General features: G+C 36.0%; 1 protein-coding gene and 1 long non-coding RNA gene across 2 annotated transcripts; both read left to right on the forward strand.

Annotated features, from left to right (window-relative positions):
* The first annotated feature begins 4,786 nt into the window (after window positions 1-4,786).
* On the forward strand, window positions 4,787-11,320 carry LOC109007652 (transcription factor LHW-like). Its single transcript, XM_035689570.1, has 11 exons — window positions 4,787-4,942; window positions 5,079-5,593; window positions 6,382-6,588; window positions 7,074-7,167; window positions 7,276-7,317; window positions 7,476-7,535; window positions 7,795-9,015; window positions 9,466-9,567; window positions 10,286-10,432; window positions 10,534-10,659; window positions 10,753-11,320. The coding sequence occupies exons 2-11, from the start codon at window positions 5,496-5,498 to the stop codon at window positions 10,828-10,830; spliced, it is 2,175 nt and encodes a 724-aa protein (XP_035545463.1). The 5' UTR covers window positions 4,787-4,942; window positions 5,079-5,495; the 3' UTR covers window positions 10,831-11,320.
* Window positions 11,321-14,329: 3,009 nt separating this feature from the next.
* LOC118348126 lies at window positions 14,330-20,584 on the forward strand. Its single transcript, XR_004801273.1, has 2 exons — window positions 14,330-14,515; window positions 19,439-20,584. It is a non-coding gene; the product is annotated as an uncharacterized LOC118348126 (long non-coding RNA).
* Window positions 20,585-21,535: the final 951 nt, after the last annotated feature.

The following is a 21,535-nucleotide window of genomic DNA, read 5'->3' on the forward strand; positions in this document are numbered from 1 at the left end:
TCTTTTTCTTCACCAACCTGATCTATATAATATGATCTCTATGGTCAATTAAAATATCACTATTGACTCTGAAACAAAAATATATTTTTCGACCCATGATCAAAAGCTAGAGATGATTAGAAGCTACAAAATAAACAAAATCAATGTATATATAGGACAATATTTTCATAAGTCTTGTGACCATAACTTACAGAGATGAGAGAAACAGAGAGATGAAGGAGAGACCAAGGGGTATCAGGGCTGGAAGAGGGAGAAACTCAATAGGTGGACGTGAGAGAGCTTCTTGCATGGATGAGAGGAAATCAACGCCAGTGGCTGGGCTTGCGACGGCGTACGACGACAAGGAGGGAGAGAAAATAGAGAAATAGAGAGGGTGTAAGGTCAGAGTTGGGGCGCAACGGTGGACATAGAGAAAGGAGGGGGAGAGGGAGGAGGGGTTCGACGACGATGTCGTGATGCTGTCGACGGTAGCAGCGCCGGCTGGCTAGGAGGCATGTTGGGGGGTCATGGGAGGGGATGACACGGGTTGGGGGGAGGGGGGAGAAAGAGAAAATGAGAGAAATAGAGGGATTCAGTATGTTTTGGTGGGTTTTTTGTGCGTTTTGGCACTCGAGTAAAAATTCACAAGTTTTAAATTTTTAATTGCGGTGAATTCTTTCGTCGCTAAAAAGTAAAAATTGTCGCAAAAGGTCTGTTTAGCAATTCCATCGAATTTACTTCCCTCGCAACAAATTCTTTTATATTGCGGAGAATTTTTTCGTTTCAAAAAGTGAATAAATCGTTGCAAAAGGCTAGCTTAATATTGTGACAAATTTTTTCATTGTAAAAAGTTAAAAAATTGCTGCAAAAGACCAATTTCAAAAATTGATTGAAAAGGCCACGGCGATGTAAAACTCGTTCTAATTAAAGACCTTTTGTAGTGATTTTATTTCATACAGATACAAAATCACTACAAAAAATCTTATTTTGTAGTGTATACTTTTATTAATTGAACACCGCAAGATTGTTTGGGGATCCTGCCTTTTATTTGGGCAATCATTAACGGTTCAATTCAATTATTGCGATCTAATAATAAATAAATATTGATTAAAATTTGCCCAATTTTTTATATTTTCAGAGATATACGTATATATAATCATTTTTATAATTTGTTTACAACTATATTTTACAATGAGGGTACGTATTTATGTTATAAATTAGTGATGTTAGTTTTGTAAGTTGTTTTATAAAAATATCTATATTTTAAAATATAATTATAAAAATAATTATAAAAATAGTTATATGTCTATATTTTTCTTTTTATATTATCCAAGCCTCAGACTCTATTGAAAGAGTAAAAATAATTACCACCATAAATCCAGGCCATTATTACTGGAAATATGGTATTTGCCAATGTCATAATTACATCAGGATGATCACTTTGCAGGGAATTCAAAGATGGAAGAATTCGATCGATTAATTACTAATTAATATGAATTAAAAATTCTTTTAATTAAAGTCAATTTCAATAAAATTATGGTAATTATATAATATATAATAGCTAGATTGGTCTAGATCATGTAGATGACTTTCTAATCATAAACTAAGGATGTTAAAACCTTTAAAAATATATTAATTATTAGGGCAGCGACTGGATGTAAGTCATGTTATGTTTTAAAACATTTTCCTAGATATAAAGCTTCACGAGTGTAGTAATGGAGGAGGGATTATATATATAAATATATATATATATATATATATATATATGTAAGCAATGACGTACGTGGAATTACATTATTAATTATTTCAATATTAATGTCTCAGGTACCTACCTCAAATTCTCGACCCCAAGGAGCGAGCTTTACTAGTACCTTCATGTATTTTACGGTTAGAGAAATGATCTTTATTTTTAATAACGTAATATTTTGTTTTATATACGATCGTATGAATATATTTTATGCTAGTTACTATGTAATTCTGAACTATATAGATCATAATGTATGTAGTAAATGTTATATCATTAAAAAAATTCCTATGTTTATATTGATATATTTGTGATGACATGCTTTTTAGCTTAATTATTTAAGTTACGTTTGGATGTTAGTATGAGTTGAATTGAGTTGAGTTGTGAATAATAGTATTTTGTAGGTCCCGATGGGTTAACTTTTTTAGGTTGAGATATGTTTAACTTTTTAGGTTAAATGTATGAAGTAGGTAGGGATGTAACCTATCCGATCTAGTCCTGTTTTAGACAAAATTTAGGATCGAACCGATATGTACCGATTTTACATTTTCAAAAACCGATTACACACTAATTACCCCCTAAACATGTACATCTGATTTTACCGGTTTCGGTCCGGTTTGTCAATTTTAAAGTATATATACTAATTTATATATAGACTTAAAGTATATTACTAATAGTAATATAATATTAGACTATTAGTATTAGGCCATAAAATGTAACTTATAATTAATATACATTATATACTAATGTATATTAGTATTACTAGTTTACTAATGTATCATGTACTTATAAAAAATAATATATTGAGAATTTATTAGGCCATACAAATTTGGTAATAATATTTGAGTGATTCTCTTTCTTTTTTGATAAATAATATTTTAGTGATCTTATTTACAACTTTGGTATATAAATTCAAATATTTTGATATTTAGGATTTTTTTTTAATTGATGTGATTTATCAATTTTAGTTTAAAGTTTTACAATTTCAGGTTATTTTTAAATTAATTTATATTATATATATAAATTATATGTAATATAAAAAATATTATATATAATATTAAAAAAATAATTTAAAATATATATTATATAGAACCGGTCCGGGCCTAAAAAGCCTACAACCAGAACCGGACTGGTTCCGGCCGGTTTTGCCATTACGGAAACCGGTTTCAGACCAGACCAGTTTAACCGGTTCAGGCCGGTCCGGTTTTCCAGTTTTTTTTACACCCCTAGAAGTGGGTTGAAATGAGATTAACTTTTTTTATGAAAATTTGAAAAAGTAATAAGTCTCATCAATGATTGGTTTGAGATGAATAGTTTTGGAATACAGATTATGTGGTACTGATCCATGCATTATTACATGCAGCCATATCATATAAATACTTATATAACCACCATGTTTTAACATGATGCCAAATGTTCATACATCGATGCTACTTAATCACTCATCATGATATTGAGCCCTAATAATTGATTTTGAATCTTAAGATATGTAGAAAACAATTTAAACTTTTAGGTAGGGCAAAGGATCATGCATCGAGCACTCCCACGTATAATTAGTTCAATTGTCAATCATATATATATATATATATAGAAACGCTTCAGGCAGGAGTCACCTGTAAGTTGAGTTTATTAGAGACCAATACAGTTGTGACACGTAAGCCTTTGAAAACATGTTACGGTGGGGATGCATACAGGTAAGCAACTCTCTTTCTCCTTCGTTCTCCCCAATTCAGAAAGATATCTCTCTCTCTCTCTACTTCGACCGTCCTCTCTCTCTGCAATTTTATATAAGAAATCTGAGCTTCTCTCTCTCTCTCTCTCTCTCTTGCGATTTCAAGTTTGGGTTCTCTCTCTCTCTCTACTTCGACGCCTCTCTCTCTCAATCGGCAGATTCCTCATATAAATTTTGGAATTCGAGAGAGACGGAAGAGACGGAGATAAGTTTTCGGATCGAGAGAGGCAGCGTGAGAGACGGCCTGGACTTTTCAAAGAGAGGCAGAGGCGTGGTGGATCCAAAGAGAGCAGAGAGAGATCGAGAGCAGAGAGGGCGAGAGAGATTGAGAGCCGAGAGAGATCGAGAGAGCAGAGAGGGCAGAGAGAGATCGAGGGCAGAGACTACGATTTCATTAGAGATAGGAGTTGGATCTAGTGAGAGAGCAGAGAGAGAGGTGGAGGGGGGGTAGATGTGCGCTCGGCTACGTGTCTTTTTCGTATTGGTCTCCGATATTTAGAGTTGATAGGAGTCATCGGTCTGAAGATTTTCTCATATAAATATATAGAGGTGGTATACCATTGACATAGATTACTTATATTGTATTTTATAACTTGTAGGACACGTTGGAATTACTTTAATATTTGAAATGATATTTTACATTTTAAGATTCATTTCCCTTTTAGTATCAATCATGTGTATAAAAAAAAGGTAACGCACTTATTGACAACCTAGCCAATTAAGACACAATGGGACATACGGTAAACTTTTCTTCTTTTCTTCGACTCCCGAAACATATGATTGCTTTGTTCTCTCTAGACAATGCATGTCTCCGTTTATTCAACACTAATTTCCTAAATTGTTTCTTAGTCTTGCTGTACGCCCCTTTATGTTTTTTCTTTTCCTTTTTAAGAATCCGATTTTGAGGTTTTAATGTATTTCTTTCATCTTCAGTAATAAGTGAGAATAATTAATAAAATTAGAATATTATCTTTTTTAAAAAAGTAAAATAAAAAACTCCAACTTTGAGAATTATGTTAAGGGCCCTACCGACACGTTGTCTCGAGAAGTTTATTCCTTTTTCTTTTCATTTATTTTTTAATATATTTTTAAAAAAAATTCTAATATCATTAAGAAATACTTATTTAATTATTACATATTATTGCCTTGGACACAAGGCATTTGTCATATGATAATATATGATTATTTGACTTTAATAATTTAATAAAATTGACTGGTTCTCTAGAGAGAGAGAGAGAGAGAGAGAGAGGTTAAGGAAGGTGACCGGTTACCGGTGGCGGGGGCTGAATATTATATAAAGGATGCTTTGGAAAGCTTTCTCGAGTATGAATAGGTTGGACTCTAGAGTGCAAACTGCAAAGAGCTTCTCTCTTTTCTCGGATCACATCCATTTCTACAGAGAAACGAAAGAGACATGGAGTCCGACGAAATCGATCGTTGCGAGTATCTCTGATTTGACATTCAGTTTCAGTCACCACTACTTCAAGGTAAGATCCATGAAATTCGTCTGTTTTTCCATCCTACTTCTGACCTTTTCAGCAATCAAACGGGAGATTTTGTTTGTTTAATTGTGTGTTGGTAGCTAATTTTTGTTGGATTTTTTTGTTTTGGCTTCGTGAGCAGCTAAGTGAATTGCGAACGTGCTTCCACTCTTCCTGTACCATCTGACTCTGTCGAAGCTCTTCCTCTCCTCTCCTCCTCAAAGGGTAGTTCATCGTGAACTTTTTGTGTTCTTTGAAAAACTTTCAAACTTCATGGCGTCCTCGTTACAAGAAGTCCAGGCAATTGCTCTTTATGTTTTCCAACCGTTGTAAAATTACCGGTCATATCTGAGACTGAGAGTGAGAGGGGAGTTTTCGCGATGGGTTTTTTGCTTGATTGGTCAACGGGGACTCCGATAAAAAGAAGAGCGGGTTTGCGGATAAAACAGGCGGGGCGAAGTTCATACAGGGGCAGCTAGTGAAGGTTTTCTTATGTGATAATTGGGCTGAGTTTTCTGCTACTCTACTAGACCTTTGTAAATTCCTTGAGTGTCAAGTGATGGAGACTACTGCTTTGAGGCAGTTGTTGAAGAGTCTCTGCAGCAATTCGCATTGGGAATATTCAGTCTTTTGGAAGCTTAACCACCGAAACCAAATGTAAGTTGCTCTGCAGCTACTTATTTTTGAGGCCGGGCTTTTCAAAGTGGGTTCTAACTGGACTTATGGTGTTTTTTACATTAATTTCTAAAGCTTTCTGAATTGAGGGGCTTTCTTGCCTTTCATTCAGTATTTTGAGGTAATCATTATTATATCCTGGGTGAGATCTTTAGACTGCGAACATTGAAATGCAACGGTAAGAAATAATGAGCACAGATAAGATCTTGACTACTATAGTTATAATTCAGGGCATGGGAGAAACCGAAAGGGTTTTCAGTATTTACACTTACAAAAGAAATGAAACTTGTTGTGACTAGACCGTAGACTTTCATTAATTTATGATTGTCTCTCTAAAAGCCGCAGTTATTTGAATATGTCGTCGAGCGTTGCCTTTGGGAACGCGGACACATTGCTGCAGTCGGCTTGTGCTGTTGGGACTCGATGTGTTATTATACAGATTTAATTTTGTTTGGCTTACTGGTTAGTGCAGTAAAGAGCGTAGCGTCCTGCTGCTTGGGCGTTCTAAATGGATCAAATTATTTTGCACTTGTTTTGAGTAATAGAGGCTATGTAAGACATCACACTGATCTTTCGAAGATGAGGAAACTACGAGACTCGCGTCCCCACTTCCCCCTCCCCCCCTCCCAACCCCTTCCATGAATTACCTATTTCTGTGAGATATTTTCTTTTCAGGAAAGTTCGTTGTTTACTGATTGTGTTTTGTTCTGTTATGGATGTAAGAATAGAGTTCATGTCTCCAGTATGACATTAGTTTCTTGATATTGCAGGGTTTTGTGTTGGGAAGATGGATATTGGGCTTGTCCAAAAACTGCAGAACCTGTCGAGAATATACCAGATGACATTTACTTCGAAGGCGTGAATGAGATATTTTCTTCAGCAAGTAAAATGAATATAGGTGATGATGATGTAATGGAATATCGAATTGGACGAGCGGTGGCTGATATGTCATGTCATCAGTATGCCATAGGAGACGGGTACTACCTTGTGCTTTTCCCTTTGTATTAAATAACTTGTTGTACTTTCCATTACTCTCCAATGTTATTAACTAAATATATTTTCAGAAATAGTCTTAAAAAATATGAGATCATCCCCTTCAATTTTGATGGATGAACTCTTCTTGAACGAAGGTTTCCGGAATGAAGCCTTATTAATTTGATTTTGAAGGAAATTTCCAGTGGTTTTCTGATCCTTCTCTTATCCCACCACCTCTTAAACTTGTGGTAGTGCACGCCAAACTAGTCCCTTGCTTGGGTTCGAAATCTCATCCATCTGTGTGTGTGTGTGTGTGTGTGTGTGTGTCTGTTGGCCTGTCTGTGCAACATGTTATAGAGTGACACTCATCATTTCTTAAGAAGATATACTAAACTAAATAGTATGCTTTCTACCGAGGTTCTATTTTTATGAGGCATTGAGTTTAAAAAGTAATGATAATTGACACTGGATTTCTAAAATTCATCAGGGCTGTCGGTGAAGTTGCATATACAGGAAGTCATTGCTGGGTTCTCTTTGAGAATGATTTTGCTAGTGAATGCAGCTCCAAGTTAGTTCCTGAGGTGAGTTTCTAATGATGATTGCTAATTTGAAAAATGAGCTTGTTGATAGTTCTGCAAGTAGTGGACAGAATACCTCACAAGTGCTTTTTTTTTTTTGTGTGTGGATAGTATCCAGAAGAATGGCTACTTCAATTTGCAGCAGGTGTCAAGGTAACTTCATTATGAATTATACCATACCATAGTATTGGTCACCTGGACAGATTTGAGTGTGCCGGTGCACATATTAGGCTAACTTGCAATTTGGTGGCTCAAATTTCACTTATTATCATTTCCAAAATGCTGATGAGTAATTGTTGACATCCTGGCAGACCATTGTGCTGGTTCCTGTACTTCCACATGGAGTTGTACAGCTGGGCTCATTGGAATGGGTGCGTATTTATTCTCAACTTCATTTTCTGACTGTAATGAGAGATTAATGAGTTAAAAAGCCACTCTAATTCCAACTTTTGTTGTCTCGTTCTAGGTTCTATTTTTGACCTAATAGTGTATAATTTAAGCGGAAAGTGTTCAAAGGTGTGAGTCATTAGGATCAACGCCATTTCCCCCTCTCTCAGTGTGTGTAAATGCATTTCTGTTGCTTTGTTAGTATTCATCTTATGTGTTGCATTCTCTCCCATAATATTTCAGGTTGCTGAAGATCTGGCCTTGATTGCGTTTGTCATAGATAGGTTCAACGCCCTTTACAATGTTTCACAGATTAATATACCATTCACCTCAAACAGAGATATTCAATCACAATCGTCTTCATCACAAATGTCTGGTTTCCCACTGGAGTCCTCAGACATGACCATTACCCTGCTGAAGGCTGAAGATTTGAAAGATTTTGACCACATTAGACCAAATAAGAACAAATTCTCAACATTAAATGAAGTTTTGCCAATGTCAATGTATCAAGATGCCGTTCAGGTCTCTGAAACAGAACATCCTGTATTGTTTGGTAATGTTGGCCAAAATGTGACTAGTGCTCCACCAAATAGTCTCATTGCCGTATCAACTCCTTTATGTCAACCTATAAATACTAGCCAGTTAGAGACACTAGAGAGTGAGCTGCTTGGATTATCTTGTCTGAATGAATTGCAGGCTTATCCTCAATTTAAAAGCTACAATTTTGGGGCTTCTGTAGAACCCTCCTGTGGAATCAGTCCTTTGTGTGGTGAATTAATGACACTTGGAGACACAAGGGTTAATGATGCAGGCCATAAAAGTACAAGCAGTATCACTAGCCTTCCCATAGATTCTGAGCTACATGAAGCACATGGACAAGCTTTCCAGAATCATATCGTTGAAGACATGCACAACTCATCATTCTTAATTGAGGATTTGTGTAGAAGCTTGAGTTTAACTCACAATATAGATATGTTCAATGGTGCTGAGCCATCATTGTTTGCTAAAGCTGATGATGCAGATCATCTGTTGGAGGCTATAGTTGCAAGTGTGTCTAGTTGTATAGATGACTCTCTAGCTAGCAGATTTAAAAGTTCAACATCATCTACAACCTCGTCAGGACAAGGTGCTAGTTTGTTCAGGTTACAAAGTCAATCTGAAGCAAGTGCCTTAATAAATGATGACTCAACTCCATGGAGTGATTTTAGATCATCAATTGTTTCCTGCGACACAAGTACCTTTACTGGTTCTGTTTCTTTCAATAATACGAGGAGCAAATTGATTGATAAAGAGCAGCAAGGAAAACCTTACGGCTCCATGCAGCCTAGGAAGGGAAACAAGTTGTCCAATGCCAGCAAAAGACGAGCCAGAACTGGTGAAAATCAAAGGCCAAGACCAAGGGATCGGCAAATGATCCAGGATAGGCTGAAGGAGCTCCGACAACTTGTCCCAAATGGTGCGAAGGTGAGTGTAGTCAAAGTACCCATTTGGTTTGAGATTGAGTGTTAAATTTTTGATAGGTTAAAAGCTCTTTTGAAGAAAAAATTGTATGTTTAGAAAATTTATAAAAATACTTTAAAATTTAAGTTATGCCCCCCTAAAAAGCTGGAAGCCCATTTTCTAAAAAGCTCCAAATTGAAGCTTTTGTTGAAAAGTTCCTGCAGATATTATGTGACTTTCTGAGAACAACTGCAACACTTGGAAAAGCACTTTAGACATATGTTTACCAAATAATAAACAGCTTTTCAAAAGTACAACTTTTAAACAAAGCTCTACAAATAAAAGCTCTATCCCCCACAACAATCCCAAACTCACCCTAATTGTTAGTATTTGTAGTGCTTGAAGTTGGTAACTACTTGTATGTTTTCTTGTCCTGTCTAATTCAAGTGAGAGCCGTGTTTTGTGTAAATTCAGTGTAGCATTGATGGTCTCCTAGATCGAGTGGTAACGCATATGCTGCATTTAAGAAGCATGACTGAACAGGCTGAGAAATTGAGGCACTTGGCTCCTCGAAAGGTATGTGGTGGAGTCTGCTGGTAATTGTAAAATTGTTTACATCAACTTCCCTATATATATATATATATTGAAGAAATATTAATTTTCAGATTTAGATTAAAGATATCTTTAATAGATTAAATTGGAAATGTGTTGGCATCGAAATATTTTGGGCAAATAACAAACGACTTCTACTTCAGAAACTTAAAGGCTGCAGCTATGAATGAGTCAACTGATTGATTTTGGGTGGGTCTGTAAGATGTTTCTTATGTTGAAAATTTTCTGATTACGGATGCAGAGGGTAATAGATTAGAATATATTGTAGAGTACATAGTCACTATTTATACCATTTAAACTAGATTAGTAGAGAGAGTCCAGGCATAATCAATTGATTCAAGTCAGAGAATCCTCGGTAATATTAGGAATTCGAAGGAGGGCTTGGTTGCAAGACATGGATTGTCCAATAATTTTCACTGGATAGACCACAACTTGAAAATGGTTAGTTGGTTGTGGAGTGATTTTGCACGTTGCAAATAATAGGCTATCCATGGAATTTATTTGCTGTTTGCAGAGACTATAAATCAAGCTAGTAATGTAATAAGTTATGTACTCAGCTACATTAATGACTTATTTGCTAATTGCCAGAGATGACAAAATCAATGTAGGAGTCAAATCCGTTATGTACTTAGCTTACTAAGGTTATATACATGGAAGTAACAAACAGCAATCTGCTATGCAGGTGGCTGATCGGAAGAGTTGGGGATCATCTGAAATGAAAAATAGTAGTCAAAATGGGACTAGCTGGGCTTTTGAATTTGGAGACGGACTTCAATCATGCCCCATAGTTGTGGAAGATCTTGAATATCCGGGACACATGCTGATAGAGGTCTTTGCCATCATCTTAATAACTAAATTTACCCAGCTCCATTGCTTGGATACGAATTTGTTTTCCCCCAATTTCCAAGCCATTTTTTCTTCCACATGCAGATGCTTTGCAATGAACGTGGGCTCTTCTTGGAGATTGCACAGGTGATTCGAAATTTGGAGTTCACCATCTTGAAGGGTTCAATCCACCACCATTCAAACAATGCCTGGGCTGAGTTTATCGTCGAGGTAATCATATACAAATGGGCTATTAACAACACACAAGTGCCGCCACCTCTCTTAATTTCTTTCTCATAACACTATAATCCGGGATGTGCACAGGGTCAGAAGGGCTTTCATAGGATGGATATGTTCTGGCCGCTCATGCATCTTTGGCAGTGTAAAAGAAGCCCCGTCTGAAACAAGTTTTGAGAAGTACTGTTGCATTGACGCTAGAGATGGTTGATCTACATGAGTCTTATAATTTATTACAAGGCAATATTAGAAGTTCCTGATCTAAACCAACAGTAAAGGGATTATTTATTGCTTGTGAACAAAACTCATGAAGTTATTGGTGTGCTGTTAATGATGAACTAGCAACTCCTAAAAGAAGAAAGACATGAAGACTTGCATATGCATGTGCACACGACTTCTATGTACATAATACGTAAAAGAACCTAGTGTTCAACGGACTAGTACACCCTCCTCACAAAGCTGCCACCCGTTATCCCTCAGTGGACAATTTTGGAACTCAGCCAGCTGCATGCACCATCTTTGTTGCTTTATAAACCATCAGATGAAACTTGGAAAGGCGCGTTTTGGTCGATGGAATGATCTCCTAGCTAGGTCAAGCTGCAAGCAACTAGCAGGAAGATAGAGGTGAATGCAAGAATAATGCACCTTTCCTTGAGTCTTGACTGTCCTTTGCTTCCGCATTTTCCATGGACTCTAAACATCCAAGCACTTTTCCAATCAACCCATCTCTAGCTTCTTGGATCCAACTTATATTCTTTCCGAACCCCACCCTCAACATGCCAGTCAACATCACCCACCACTTCCAAATCTTTGCCTTAATAGTCATGGACGGTGTATGGATGCACTGAAACAAAGGAAACCATGTTCAAGCATCCCAAACACCCTTGGAAATGGCAAAACAAATTACAAGATTATCATTGGAACATGCCCTAGCTTGGTGCCAAAAACAAATTCTCCCATCCGCTCCTTGCAACCGCCGCCAGCCCCTTCTCTAAAACTCTAATTGCGATGCGGGTCAACTACACCATTCTAGCTGGGGTATGCAAAAACAATCAAGGTGAAATCATCCAATCCGGGGCAAAAAGTTTACCACGACTGCTCTCAAGCGGCTCTACTTGCCATCAAAGAAGCATCTCCTCAGCCCAGACAATATCATTTTAGAAGGAGACTCTGAATGACATTGACAAATCAAATCTTCAGTAATACTATTGAAGATTGATGACTTCTCTAGAAATACCAAAAATGGTAATCGGCTCAAAGGGTAGCTGCCAACTTCCAGAGGGACAGCATAATGACACTTTCATCCACAACTCTTGGTATTGAATACATGTGGATTCTACCCACCATGATACTCCTCATGTAATCCTTAATTTCTAGTTATATGTTATTACATTCGCCAAAAACATAGATAAATAAGATGTTGATAGGTTATATAGTTTGATAGCCTATGCATGCACAATGACATAGTAGTCTTTGGGCAAAACCAAATGGAGAGTAATCTAAATATACAAGTTCCTTTCATTCTCCTTTCTTAATGACATAAATTTCTTTTGTAATGGCGAGAATAATAGACATATTGAAACTTGGCGATGACAAAACAGAGGTGTGAACTATGTTTTCGTCGATATATCTAACTACAGTTGAACTTTGGAAAAGAGAGGTCAGCCCATCTGATCCGGTGGTAGTCAAAACCTTGAAACTTTGAAGGTGGATATATAAGGGAAAGTACTTCATTTTAATTTCTACATTAGCAACCTAGGAAATCCTATCGCAACTCATTTGCCCAAAAATGCATTTTGAAGACACAGCAAGAATACCAAGTATAAGCTTTAAACATTTAGACATTTAAAAGAAAGAATATGGGGAAAAGTTAACAACCAGAAGAATAAGTTTTTGTCTCAGGCAATGAAGAAAGTGTTGATCAAAGTTGTGATACAAGCAATAACTACATTTCCAATGAGTCTTTTCAAGCTGCCCAGGAAGTTGTGCAAGGAAATCATTACACTCATGTTGAAATTTTGGTGTGGTCACAAGCAAAATGAGAATAGAGTACAATGGAGGAGTTGGGTTAAAATGGGAGAATAAAAAAAAATGAGCATTAGGATTCAAAGATGTTGAATGCTTCAACAAGGCTATGCTTGCAAAGCAATGTTGGAGAATGCTAAAACAACCTTACTCCCTGGTCGCCAAAGTTATGAAGGACAAATATTTCAAGTAAGGTGATCTGTTAAAGACAAAACTGGGCAATGGACCTTCACTAATATGGAGGAGTTTGTTTTCATCTATAAATCTAGTTAATGCAAGTTTGATGTGGAGAAAGGTGACCAGATTAGTATTTGAAAGGACAAGTGGCTGCTTGTACTCACATCATACCAGGTTCAATCCTCTATTAAAAATTTAGACAAAGAAGCAACTATAAATGAACTTATTGAGCAAGAAATTGGTAGATGGAAGGAAAATCTGATTAAAGAGACTTTTCAACAAGGTTGAAGCTGAGATTATTAACAGCATCCCTTTCAGTAGATTGAGTGTTGATGATAAAATTATGTGGATACATACCAATAATGTGATGTTTACTATTAAAAGTGCTTACCATTTGATGAAAGGGAAAATATTAGCACTAGCTGTAACAAAAGATGGCTGGAAGTGGATTTGGGATTTAAAAGTGGAAGGTATGGTCAAACATTTCTTATGGAAGGCTGGACAAGAATTACTCTCAATTAAATTGAACCTTTTTAAGAAGAATATCACTAATAATAGCTTATGCCCAGTTTGTGAAAGAGAAGTTGAGTCATCTGTGCATGCTTTGTGGAGCTGTTCTGCAGCCTCAGATGTTTGGGTTGACATTGGTAGCCCAATGCAATAGTGGTCTAGCGATGAAACTGCTTTCATGGATCTATGGAAGAAACCGAATGAGAGACTAAATGCTGAAGAAGTTGAGTTAGTGGCTTATATAATGAGAAGACAAGCTGGAGTGTTTGCTTTGCATATCAAGAGGCCAAAACGGTGGCACATAAATTGACAAAGTTAGCTCTTTCATGTTTAAAAGAGAAAGTATGGATAGAGGAAGGTCCTTTACAGATTTTGAATTCACCTTTGAGTGAAGAAATCTGCAATGACTGATTTGATTTTCATCTGATCAATAATATTTGAGTTTTGCTACACAACCTCCATCACATTCCACACTCCATACTTTTTAAAATTTTAAAATTTTTTAATATTTTTTTAAATTTTTTTTTGAGTTTATTTTTTTAAAATTATTTCAAAATTTTTATTCATTATTCATACAATAAATATTTAATAAAATTAAAAAATTAAAAAAATGTGGAGTGTGGAGTGTTAGGAGGTTGTAAAGATTTATTTATAATATTCTATCCATATTAAAAAAAAAAAAATTAAGTAGGATATTATCTCGTATTCTATTTAAGAAAAAAAAAGACCGTTAGTAATTTCCCACGAGGCCCAAAGGAATAATATCTTAATTCTACTATCCAAATTTGAAGGTTATAAGGATTGCTGACTTTGGGATTTAAAGCCTAAACAATGGAATTAATGTAACAGACCAAGTCCAATTCCCAAGCCCAGCTCATAGCCCATGATTGTTTTTTTTTTTTTAGAAAAAAAGACTACTCTTTTAACACATTCACCCGTACAGCCTGGGCCCCCTACTTTCCCATTTCTTCCCCGGATTCTCTCTCCCTCTCTCGGTTACGCCCTCTCTCTCTCTCGGCCAAATATCGATTTTTCTCCTATCTCCATCTCCTCATTCTCTATCTCTCTCTCTCTGTTGGGTCTCGAGAACTCACTACCCACGTGAAACTTCACGGCCACAAGTCTTCCACTGATTCAAGTAAGTAACTCTGAACCGTTGTATTACGTCTTGGATTTTTGGTAGTTGGGAAAAACTCACTTGTTATATATAGGTGAAATAAGTTTCTGTTTTTCTTAGTGGGTAAATCGACTAGACTGAAATGGAGTTTGGAATCATGATACATGGTTCCAATTGTAGTCAATATTCTTTCATACAGTTTTTATAAATTTAGTATTTTCAGATCTGTCTAGGGCCCATCCACAATTGTGTTTTTAGGGTAAAGTCGTGGGTCTTAATTATGTCTGTTAGCTAGAATTAATCAATGTTGCGTGTCACTGTTATATGGCTGAGTTTGGAATAATAAGGGACTAAAGGCTGGTATATGTGCTGTCTAGCAACATGTTGGTAATCGAGAATTTGGGATTTTATCATTAGTGAGGATCATTCTTTTAGGCACGCCCAGGGGCTGATCAAATTTTATTCTAGGTAGCCAATTTAATGTAAGTCTCATTAAAGACAAATTTATCTTATTTAGGCCTTGTTTGGAAAAACATCTCAACTCATCTCATCTAATCATTACAACTTTCCCAAATTCCTAAACAAAATACAATAAAAAAATTCAACTTTTTCAAATCTCAAAACAAAAATAATAATATTCTAACAATATTTTATTCAACTTTCAACTTTTATTTCATCTCAACTCAACTCACTATCCAAACCTCCCAGTGTAGGAGTTGACATATTGTATTGATCTTGTATTAGGTTCTGAGTTGTGAGCTAGATGAGGGAATGAGAGTCCGAGAAAGTGTCATCAACTGACTGTCTTATATCTGTTAGATATCTCAACTTGATCCTAAGAAAGTAGATGAAGCTCTGATACCAACTGAACTTGCGAGGTTGACCCTAAATAACTTTGAGGGGGTGTTGAATAGCTGTTCGTCACAAATCTTTTGACCAACTTTATTTTATGTGAACATTAAAATAAAGAGAAGCTACGGATCGCCACTGTTCACGGCTGATCCGTAGCACACCTTACGTGCCCCTTACATTTAGCTGGGTTTGGTTTTAGATGGGAGCCACTTGTGCCTTCTTTTTCCCGTTCTTGATTTCTTCGTTTTATTTTTATTTTTAATAAAAATGTGATTGATTTTGTAATAATAATAATAATAATTAGAGTTAGTCTACATATAGTTTCCAAATGGGGATAGCTCATGCAAGTCCATACAGTTATATTTAAAAACAATTTAAAATTACAATAACATCCTTTTGAAAATTATGTTTTTTCCCTTTTTACCCCCATTCATCAATGGGACTACACACGCAGTCCCTCACTCAGGACTGCAAATAGAATTTCTCTAATAATAAAATGGTTTTAATTAGAAAGGTGGGGAAGCTTTCGTTTTAAGTTGGATTGGGTTTTATCAAGAAAAATTCTATGCATCAGTCACTATTCATTATTCTCACCTCTCACCCTATGAAAAATACCTTCACATCCTATAAAAAAAAAAAAAAAAAAACTATAGATGTGGTGTGAAAGTGAACAATGGCTCATGCATACGTACATATACCAAACAAAAACTAAAAAACTAAATAAAAACAACCACACGTACGTACGTACGTACCCACTGTTTTGGTTAAATTTTGTGAAAGTGAACAATGACTCATTTTACGGCTTTGGTTAAAATCTTTAGGGAACAACATAGCCATCCCCTAAACCTTTTGTCTCAAATATTTTTGGAACCATTGTTCATCCCTTAAACCTTTTCCCTAAAATAGGGATTCGGATGTAAGAGAGATTTTAACCAAAACCGTAAAATGAGCCTCAAATTATAGAGAAAATAGTGTTATGGGGCAACGGCTACGAATGCTCTAAGCGTTGGAATTGTGTGTAATTAGATGACAAAAGATCATTAATATCCAAGAGCTTGTCAGAATGTGATTTAAATAATTAACTTTATTTATAAGGTTAAGATAAAAGATAAATATTTTAATTATGGATTTTATAAAAATAAATTCTTAAATTGATATGATATTTATTGTAAAATAGATTTAATATATGACATAAAAAATATATTAGTTTATGAGTTTTATTTTATAAAATTTGTATAATTGTAGCACTGTAAATGATAATTTAATTGAAAAATGAAAAAAAAAAATATTTATGTTGCCAGATTATTTATCTGTTGTCACCAATGTATAGGATGATCCCCATAAAAAATGAACTTCTTTATTGATAGCTACAGTTAAACAATCGAAAGAGGAACTCTGAAATCGAAAAAAAAAAAAAGAAGGCACAAGTGGGTCCCATCTAAAACCAAACCCAGCTAAATGTAAGGGACACATAAGGTGTGCTACAGATCAGCCGTGAACAGTGGCTGATCCGTAGCTTTTCTCTAAAATAAATTTTATCAAATTTCAGATTAACTCACATGCACCAAATCTTGGTATCAAACATAAAAATAAATATGAATACTAGAGCAAAGCAAGTCAATGATAAGACATTGATTTTGGTGACGAAGGGAAACCTTTTAAAGAAAGCTTTAAAGGTAAAACCACTCCAGGACATCCTGCCCAGAACAAACCAATTTCTCGATTTGAAGATTAATACAAGTAAGTTTCTTACAAACCATTTGTAATATGAATCCCTTACTTGCACAACAGAACGACCAGTTTTTTCCCACTACGGTAGCAATCAGAACCTCTAATGTTCTTTAAACTTGGCTTCTTCTGGAACCTGCAGTGGCTGAACACTTTAATCAATATCTCCACACAGCAGCAGCAGCAATTTTTTCTGTCCAAGAAGTTACTTTTGCTTCACTGAACTAGGAGAAACACCTTTTACTTCTTATCTTGATATTTTTAATGTCTTGACATGCATGTATATCTTTCTGCCTTCTCCCTGCTCCAATCAGTACATCATATAGACTGGTGGTTATCTTTTGTCTTTATCGCTTGATCAGGAAACCACACTCAACTTCGTTCAGATGAGATATTCCTGCAGAGTCCTGTCATGACAGGTTGCTGGAAGACTCATCTTTATTTGGAGTGCACGTAATCCTTATCTCTTTGCTGGAACTTGAATTTTACATAATCATTTAAAACTATTCTAGTTTATCAACAACTATACCACACTTTGACTACCAAATTTAAGCCAACCTAAAAACCTAACCAACCCCCAACCCCCCTTGACTATTCGGTGTCAAAATACAGCTTAAGCTCTCAAACTCATACAAGGTTTTGAGAAGAATTTAGTTCTCAGAAACTTTTCCAGCAAATATCCAGAATGTCTTCCATTTAGTCCTGCATCACAAACTTCAGCTCAGGTGAGTGGACATGTATCAGTATTCATTGAAATGACTTATGAGACTATCTAGACATTGTTTCCCAATGTTAGATAAACTGCAACCAGAAACATATCACAAGTTAGCATTACTAGCAACACAGCTAAGATAAGAGTTTAACAGTACATGTACTTAAGATAAGCTAGAGGTACAATTTAACAGTGCAGGTACTTAAACTATAGTCTGTCCACTCAAAAGAAATTACTGTGGCCATGAACCCTTCACTCGAATTTAATAGTTACTCCCCTTACATATGTTGTCACACCCCGCATCACACCCCGCACCCAGAGGGTTAGGGAGTGAGTTCTTGCCACTTAAATCAAATCCCAACAATACAAACATAGACTCCAGATGATACATGGAAAGGCTCTATAACATGTAAAGCTCATTTATTAAAAAAATATACATTCCTCCATAGAGACGTCTATGAACTCCTCCAACATATATAATAAAGATCTCCACAAAGTCTCAATAAATGCATTAATATCCTAAAAACTATTCAAAAGAAAATAACGTATTTTCCAAATAAGATCCTCTAGTAGTCTCTTGTACCCTTTGACACTTATTCCAGTCTGTTAATCCACTTGTGCCTCTTAGGCACTTAATTCCGCTACACTCAACTAATCCCGCCCATGCTAGTAGTCTCTTGTACCCTTTGGCACTTATTCTAGGCTGTTAATCCACTTGTGCCTCTTAGGCACTTAATTCCACTACACTCAACTAATCCCACCCATGCCTCCCATTATTGATTCTTAGTTGAAACATCAAAATCATCTGAAAAATAATTGAGATAATTTGGTGAGTTATTAACAACTCAGTAAACAGCAAACATATACTTTTGTGTAAACATGAACCAGTTACAGAATGCAAAAGAATTCAGATTATCAAAATAATAGAGTGATATTTCAGAAAACATTTATATACAATTACAATATAGACTAAGGTCTCGTTTGGTTTCGTAGGACATCTCAGGTCATCTCAGTTCATCTCAACTCATCTCAGCTCATCTCAACTCATCTCACTACTATTCATTACTATTCAGCAACTTTAACTCACAAATCTCACTACTATTCACAACTCATCTCATTACTATTCACAATCCATCTCAACTCATCTCAACTCATCTCAACTCATCTTCGAATCCAAACGTCTCCTAAAGATCTTAGTAGAAAAAACAGTGTGGATAGAGGATGTGTCCCAGACTTCTTTGTAAGTTGTCTGGTTAGTGACAAAAGTTGTAATACTTGATCCTTATTAATGAAATACAAAGGTATTATTTTTCAAAAAAAAAAAAAAAAAGATCTTTGGCATAAGCATAGCTAAAACAGCATCATAATAGAACAGAGGCCAGGTTTAACTCCCATGGTAGGGTTGTGCAAACCCCGGTGGCCATGTTTAACCCATTATTTTTCAGATGACTATGTTGGTTGTGACAGTTGGAATAGATGGCACGTGACAGGATTAGAAGAGGAAGGTAAGATAGGTGTTGAGTGGCATAAGTGAATTTGCGAGATTTGAGAGAATATTTAGTAGTGTTGAGTTTAATCTGTTTCGAAGAATTTTTGACGTATTTGATTTTGGGGGATTATTGTATCTAAGTTTTATATTTTGTGCATTTCAGGTTAAAAGGGTTCACTAGAGGGCAAACATGGGCAAAGGGTGGTCTAAGCTGAACCAGATGCATGATCATCATCTTAAGTAACAACACCAGATTGATCCATTAGAGGGCAAACATCTAGTGAGAGCTGGACCAAACGATCATTAGCCCAGACCGTGTCAGACCGAAGAAGTTGTGTGTCAGAAGTCACCTGCTGCATGTGCGGTACAATACATTCCATATGAGAGTCATGGTGAGCCCTTGCCTCTTGCAACCGCGAATCAATGTAGGCATGTTGTGTGGTAAGAAGCTCATGAAGCTGGTCCACCTTCCGAGATAGAGCATTGAGCTGCTCTTGAAGAGAGGGACTAGGGGTTTGATGCACTGGAGGGGTGAGGGTTCAGACTTCTTGCCCTCAACAGCAGCAGAAGATTTTGTGAGATTGTTGATGCATCAATGGGATCAAGGATTCTCAGGGAAGGCTCATAGCTGCGTATGGGAGCATTATAATCGGCAGACATCTTGGTGATAAGACCACCAAAAGGCAGGGAGAAATCCTGAACAACGTAAGCATGATGTATAACACAGATGATATGTGTAGGAAGATCAACAGAGAAGTCATGAAGGAGAGCATAATAAAATTGAGGTTATCAATTGTGACCTCGGTGTGACGATTAAGTGGTCAGTGATTTGTAAGAACGATCTTGGTGAAGTGCCGCTCAGCTGGCATCATCACAGATAGAGAGGGATGCGCTCTGATCCCTTTTTCCACTACTGAGGAAAACTAAAAAGAGTAGAAAGTAGAGCTGGTGTAAGATCAATATGGATTCCTTGAAGCACGACATGAATGCTAATGCTATGAGTGTCAATGTCGAAGTGAGAAATATTAGCATAGAATTCATGCACCAATTCTACTAAAGGAGCAGGGAAGAGGCTCAGCAATAGCCAGCCAACTGCGCTCTCGAAATAAGGTGGGAATAAACTTATTCGCAGGAGCAGAGAAACTAGAAAGACCAATTATACTTCGCCCTCTTGATTACTTTGACCTGTGGTTGAAGAATACAAAGCATAGGTCATAGGGAAAGTAAATGGAGTTGAGAGAAGATAACTCTAGATGATCATGAAATTCAAATCTTTTAATAAGCTACGCCTCGGCTTCGTTCACTTTTACAAAACTTCTTCTGTCATCTCATTGTAAGAATTTTTTCAAATTTTCATATAAAATAAAATAAATGATTTATCGTTTTCAAATCTTAAAATGAAAATAATATTAAAAAAATATATTCTAATAATATTTTATTTCAGTTCATCTCATTTTATCTGTAAAAACAAATGATGCCTAACAATCATGGTACCCTTTTGGCCTAAATTCATTTATTTCCCCTCCCATATACTAAGATCTCAATGTCTGTTTAGCGCAAGTCATTGGCTCATTTATTTTCGCAGATGAGATGAGTTGAGATTAAAGTTAAAAAGTTGAATAAAATATTATTAAAAGATATTTTTTAATATTAATTTTATTTTGAGATTTAAAAAAGTTGAATTGTTTATTTTATTTTGTATTGAAAGTTGAAAAAGTTGTAATGATTAAATGAGATGAGATGAGATGTTTTCTAAAAACAAACGAGGCCTTAAATTGTAGATGACAATTCGATGGATAGAATTGCATTAATTCAAAGTTTAGGAATAAAAGTAAGAATGGATGGCACTGGTTCATGAGATCAAACTATACCAAGTTAAATTGTCTTTTTCTAATCTTAATAAGGATTGCCATCATTAACTTGTCTCCTCTAGAGAAAGTTGCATCACAGCTGAAGATCCTTTGATCTTCATTAGTTGACATGACAGACATTGTTGCTCAATTTGATCTTCATTGGTTGACATGACAGACATTGTTGCTCAATTGGAGGAGAAGGAAAAGGGAAGGAATTTTCATTTGGTTGGGCACTCTGATTCCAGGTTTACATACAGAAAAGGTCAAAACTCCCAACACAAAAAGGCTAAAACCAAGGTTTCCGGAAAAGTGAAAAGGTCAAATTCCTAACTGCAATAGCAACAAAGGGACTAGAAAAGGTCAAATTACTGCAATTTAACAAAGGGCCACTACTCCCTTTGCCAAGT

Source organism: Juglans regia, chromosome 4 (genome assembly GCF_001411555.2).
Source record: "Juglans regia cultivar Chandler chromosome 4, Walnut 2.0, whole genome shotgun sequence".
Lineage (NCBI taxonomy): Eukaryota > Viridiplantae > Streptophyta > Magnoliopsida > Fagales > Juglandaceae > Juglans > Juglans regia.